Source organism: Psammomys obesus, unplaced genomic scaffold, assembly GCF_907164565.1.
Source record: "Psammomys obesus unplaced genomic scaffold, mPsaObe1.curated_primary_1811, whole genome shotgun sequence".
NCBI classification, from domain to species: domain Eukaryota; kingdom Metazoa; phylum Chordata; class Mammalia; order Rodentia; family Muridae; genus Psammomys; species Psammomys obesus.
Genome location: NW_026596095.1, coordinates 11,081,063 through 11,087,062, shown reverse-complemented (window position 1 = coordinate 11,087,062; position 6,000 = coordinate 11,081,063). Strand labels below are relative to the sequence as shown.

The 6,000-nt window shown below is 41.4% G+C and overlaps 1 protein-coding gene across 1 annotated transcript in view; it reads right to left on the bottom strand.

Annotated features, from left to right (window-relative positions):
- Positions 1-6,000, bottom strand: part of Sec24d (SEC24 homolog D, COPII coat complex component) — a 95,540-nt gene that overhangs the window by 15,281 nt on the left and 74,259 nt on the right. Inside the window, exons 14-15 of the mRNA XM_055628128.1 lie at positions 992-1,108; positions 172-342 (exon numbers count right to left, since the gene is read on the bottom strand). Coding sequence (XP_055484103.1) covers positions 172-342; positions 992-1,108 — 288 coding nt within the window. The remainder of the gene's footprint in view (positions 1-171; positions 343-991; positions 1,109-6,000) is intronic.

Below are 6,000 nucleotides of genomic sequence, written 5' to 3'. Positions count from 1 at the left end.
CACACACACACACACACACACACACACACACACACACACACACACACAGATGGGGGGTGGGGGAGTAGGATGGTGTTTGCAGGGATGAGATACAGAGCACCAGAGAAAGATAGAGACAGACTCAGCTTTCAAACAGCAAGAGACTCAGAAGAGCACCGGCTTGCCACTTACCTGAAAAGCGTTGTATTTGTAAAGAGTTCCTCCAGTGAGCAGCGGAACCAGACCCAAGGAAGCCACGTCCACATACTGACTGGGAAAGAGGAAGAGAGTCACCGAGCAGCTATTGGCCACACAGTCCTTGGCCAGAGATTCGTAGACAGCTGTTTGGGGTTGGAAAAGTATCTGAAGAAAAGGATGAAAGACAATTTTTTTTAAAAAAAGCCATGTAATTTTTTTTTATTAAAATTTAAGTTTCTATTAAAACTTTTTAACTGGAAATTTTAAATGAGGTAAACTATGGGACTTTTATTTTCCCCTCCAGTTAGGTGGAGTGGGCTAATGAAATAAAAGAGTTGGTTGCCTTCAGGTTATCTGATATGCCAATACCCTTAATGGAGCTGTCCCTGCCCCGATCCTCAGCATACAGGCAGCGATGCAGCTCTGCGGAATGGAAGGTGCTGTGTGAATGAGGGGTTTGCGCTCTCACTCACATCTATCTTCCATCCCCTGACTGTTCCTGGCTGCCATATTGTCTCCGGTTTCAGCAAAGGCTTCCTTTCAGTATCTGCTGCCTTTGCTTCATGACTAGTGTCTCTTCCTCAGGACAGTGATGTCAGAGTGTGTCCGTCTCCCCTCTCCACCTTCTCTTCGTGGTGCCCCCCCCCCTCCATTTCTCTAACAGCCTCATCTTACACAGATTATACATGGAAGATGTTTCAGTTTAGATAAGTCAGATATTAGCCCCCTTGGCAACAGGAAATTCCTTAAATGGTTTAGAGTTCAAAACACTCAGAAGTGTGGGGCCCCTTTCAACAGTGCTTCTTCACTGTACCTTCTCTTTGTCTGTGTTAACCAGCTTTTTGTCATCTCTGTTCTTGAGCTTCCCCGGTGCTTCCGCAGTAGGCAAGGAGGAATGGAAGATGAATAGCTTCCCAGGGCACTCTGCCGCCTGAAAACATCACACAACGTTCGGGTGTTAAGATTTTATTTTAAGAGAATCATAAATATATGAAAATCGCACCTCAACCCAGTCAGAAAGGTAACAAAGAACAAAATGCTGTTGAGGATGAGGACACAAGGGACCTCTTGTATGTTGCTAGAATGAATGCAAATCAGCTGAGTTAGTGTGGAAAAACACTGTGGAGATTCCCCCAATAGCGGAAGAAGAACTGCCATATTGTGGGAGTGAGTTTTCTTAGAAACCTTTACAAATCAAACTTCCCCCTGACCTGTAACGGAGTTAATAATGTGCCCGGAGATCACGAAACTCATTCTGCTTACATACTGTGTACCCAGCCTGTTCAGCATCAACTGTCCTCTGATGAAATAACCAGTCTTACTATGGACTCCCTGATATAACATGTTGTCTGTTTCTCCTTTGTGACCCACTGGCTTGGGATAGCGTATGCGTGTGGCTAAGATGCAGTAGTCTCGCCTAATACCATTCACTGGTCTTAGCAGAGAGACACTGAAATCAACGAAAGAGAGGTAAAACAAACAAACAAACAAACCTGTGAGTATAGGTCATGACATATGACTGGGGCTCTGTGTGCTCTGCTGGGTCAGTAGGGCTAAAAAGCAACATCCTCTCTTGTGAGACTCCTACCGAGGACTGATTAAGGCATAAGTTCCTCACCCCTTCTTACTACCATATTCGCTGTGGTGTTCAACACAAAGAGAATGGCCTTTGTTCAAGACTTGATCAGTTCAGAACTCTTCAGATCCAACCAGGCTCACCCTTGGGTAAATGATACCAAGGATGAGTGAGTTTCTTTTCTTTAACGTGACATCGTCTCACCTGACGACAAAGACTCAGTGCTTCTGGATACACATACACAAAGTCGTGTAAGTCCACACCCTACAGCCACACCTGCAAGCCCATGATGACTACAGCGCTGTCCACAGCAATAAGCAATAGGGTCGGTCTAGTCGGTCCTCAATAGGCGACAAAGGACACGTAGGGCATCTATTCGGTGGGATTTCATTCAGCCATAAAGCAGAGTGAAACCATTTGCGAGGCAATGGATGGAAGTGGAGCTCATCACATTGCCTTAGATAAGCCAGGCTCAGAAAGACAACACGTTTCCCTCACTTTTGGCTCCTGTGTTTAACGTACACACAAAAAGCCACACAAAAAGTGCGTATGAAATGCTAACAGTAGCAGAGTAGATATTGGAGAAGGCAAAGAAACTGAAGAAGGAATCCAGGGTAAACCCACCCAACCCAGCACAACCTATAGTGAGCAGAAGTCAGTACAGCATTTGCAAACTGCCTACTACTTTTCAGTAGGTTTTAAATGTTGTTCAGCACTAAAGTCACCAGGAAAGCGACAGCCTGTATTTGTATCTGAACTGTCATCACCATATTTTCCCTCAAATTTAAATGATCCTCCCCTTCTGTCTTCTGCTTTCAAGACAGCACCCGGTCTTTTACTGTAAGAAGGAAAGTGAAAATCACATCATATGGAGACTTCCTGTGTTAACTGGATCAAACTAAAAATACTCCTCACAACCACACATTAAGTTCTCAAAAATATAAAGTAAAATGTTTCTTGTCTGAGCCACATGATTTCTTCTAAAGAATTCACTACCAAAATTCCATGTGGATGTTGTCTAAGCATAGAAGTGCTAATATTTTGTACTGTCGGTGTTAAGATCACAGGTCCTCATTCCTAAGGCTATGGTTAGAATCTTAGCCATTGTATTAGCTTAGGGACTTCAGGAAAATCACCTAGCTTCTCCAAGCTTCATTCATACCATACATGATACATAGTAACAACAGAAAGCAAGAGTTGAAAGACCTTAATGGTTCTGTTAATCAACATAAACATATTTAATTGTCTGGTCAAATGAACTACCAGGCCCTACTTGGTGGCCATTAAAAAATGCACGATTATAAAAATATAAAGTGGCTGGCGCTAGGGAGATGGCTCAGAAGATAAAGTGTTTGACATTCAAATGTGAGGACCTGAGTCCAGGTCCCACATAAAACAATTGTAGGCACACTTGATGCCTATAATCCCAGCACTCAACTGGCTGAAACAGAGAAGACTAGCCAGAATTGGCAAGGTTCTAGTTCAGGACAGACCCTACCTCAAGTGGGAAAAAAGAGCAACTTGGGAGGACACCTGATGTCAACTTCATGGCTACACACACACACACACACACACACACACACACACACACACCCATACAAACATGCTCACATTCATATACATATACCATGCATACATACATATGCAGAAAAACTTACAAGAATACAACACACACACATATGTAGAGACATATATAGGATATATATATTTCTTGTTATTCAATCACTTCATTTTAAAGCCCTAATTTCACTAATTATAGACTTAAAAAGCACTTTATGTCTGGCAAATGGTTCACACCCATACAAAATTTAATGTTTTTGCCAAAATTTGATTGTGCTCACAAGACTCAGTCATTCAAGAATGGCATGTATCCTTCTGATTTCAGTAGAAATAGCTTACAAGGGTCTGGCCTCAAGAACGCTGTTCAAAATTCACCTTTTATATAATATTCTTTCTTCTGAGAGACTGGCATTACTGCAGTTGGCCAACTAGCTGCCTCCACTGCTGTCTCCCCGCTCTACAGACAGATCTTTTAGGATTCATGACACTGTCTCTCAACACTCTTGCAAGCTTCAGACTGCTGAAAATGAAAAGCTACCTGAGGAAAAGATCCTTTCACTTTTCCACCTCACCCCAAGCCTCTGTCTTTCCCTCATTAACTGTCCCATCTTGCCTGTGAATGGAGTGTCATGGTGGATCCTGAAAGTTGAATTTTGGTACCAATTATGAATTATCTAAAGGTAAATTTAACCCCTTTGCTCAGGTAGTAATATATTTCATGTATAACCATTGATGCCCAGGTATGTACAACTTTTTGCCCAACATTTTTTTTTTAAGATTTACTTTTTTTTTTTTTTTTATGTGTTTGAGTGTTTTGCCTACATGTTTGTAAGTACATCATATACATGCAAAATGCACAGAGGCCAGGAGAGGGCATAGAATCCCCTGGAGTTACTGGAAGTTGTGACCCATCATGTGGGTTCTGGGAACTGAACGTGGGTCCTCTGCCAGAGCAGCAAGTGCTCTTAATCACTGAACTATCTCTCCAGCACGCCTTTTGTACAATTCTTATCTGGAATTTTACTTACCAAGTTATTCAACTTAGACAATTTTGTCAGCAATTCAAAGGTAATTAATTAATGCACATGTCAGAGTCTGAAGGAAATAAAGATTCTACCACATAAGAAGGGAAAAAAGGTTGAGATTAGAAAATGCTGTGGACATGGCACATCAGAAAAGCCACAGATGAGAATTTTATGTAAATTACACCAAGTTAAGTCTGATTATCAGCTACTCAGGACCTGAATTTGGATTCATGAGGTCATCTAAACTGCTATGTTTAGATACTAGTTTTTTCCTCATTCTAATGTTTTTGTACTGGCTAGTTTTATGTCAGCTTGATACGAGCTAGAGTTATCTGAGTGGAGGGAACCTCAGTTAAGAAGATGCCTCTATGAGACCTGGCTGTAAAATATTTTCTTAGTAAGTGATGGATGGGAGAAGGTCCAGTCCATTGTGGATTGGTCACTCCTGGGCTGGTGGTCCTAGGTTCTATAAGAAAGCAGACTGAGCAAGCCATGATGACCAAGCCAGTAAGCAGCACCCTTCCTGGCCTCTGCATCAGCTCCCACCACCAGGCTCCTGCCCTGTTTCAGTTCCTACGCTGACTTCTCTTGATGATGGACAGTGCTATGGAAGTGTAAGCCAAATAAACCCTTTCCTCCCCAAGCTGCTTTCTTCATGGTATTTCATCACAGCAATAATAACACTGGCTAAGACAGTTTTCATATACTTCATGTATTAATATAATATTAATATACATAACTTTTGTAACTTGTGACTAAAAAAGGTAATGCAAGTGATATAAAGACACATGAACTACAGTGAACCAGACTGTCATGAATGGAGAGCAGAGAATGCTTTAGGCTACACTACGCAATGCACAAGCAACTTCGGAGTATATTATTATTGCTGTGGAAAATGTTTTTTCAGAATTGACATTAAATTTTAGGCAACTAACAGCCTGTCATCCCTCACTCATCACACCTCTCAGATATGAGCACATACACAAAATATTGCTTCCAGATTTAATTTAAGGCAGAATGGTGTTTAGGGTCCTTTATGAATTATGATGTATGAAGAAATTCACTTACGAACTTCTCCTCACTGGAGGAGAGAACATCATTGACAACAAAACAAACATTTTTCAAAGTGAAAAAAAAACCCAGATAGGTTTGCTTTGTGTGTGTGTATGCATGTGTGTGTCTGTGTGTCTGTTTGTATGTGTGTGTATGTGTGTGTATATGTATGATATAGAATATCACAGTTCCCAAGGCTTTCTGTTGACCAATGACAGCTTCAGTAAGATGGGTTCCAATACCCACAAATCACTTGTAATGTAAAATGTATTGTCAGTTTTACATTAGTTATTCTGATAGCTGAAGAACATCCATAAGACCATGAGCAAACACCCCTGGTACCACACCTGAACACCCAGAAATCAGGAAACCTAGACAAGAATGAGGTACCAGGGTCAGACTACAGAGTTAGATGGAACATTCATTTGGGGTCAGTTCATAAGCTCAGCCTCATAGCACTGCTCTCCCTCCTTGCTTGTATCTTCCTGTCAGTCACTGTATTTTAAAAGTTGGTATGGAATTAATTTTAATGACACAATTTTGTAACTAACTTCAGGAATGAGTGGTCAAGGCCAACAAGATTTGACTACTGTGCTAACGAAAGAGTGA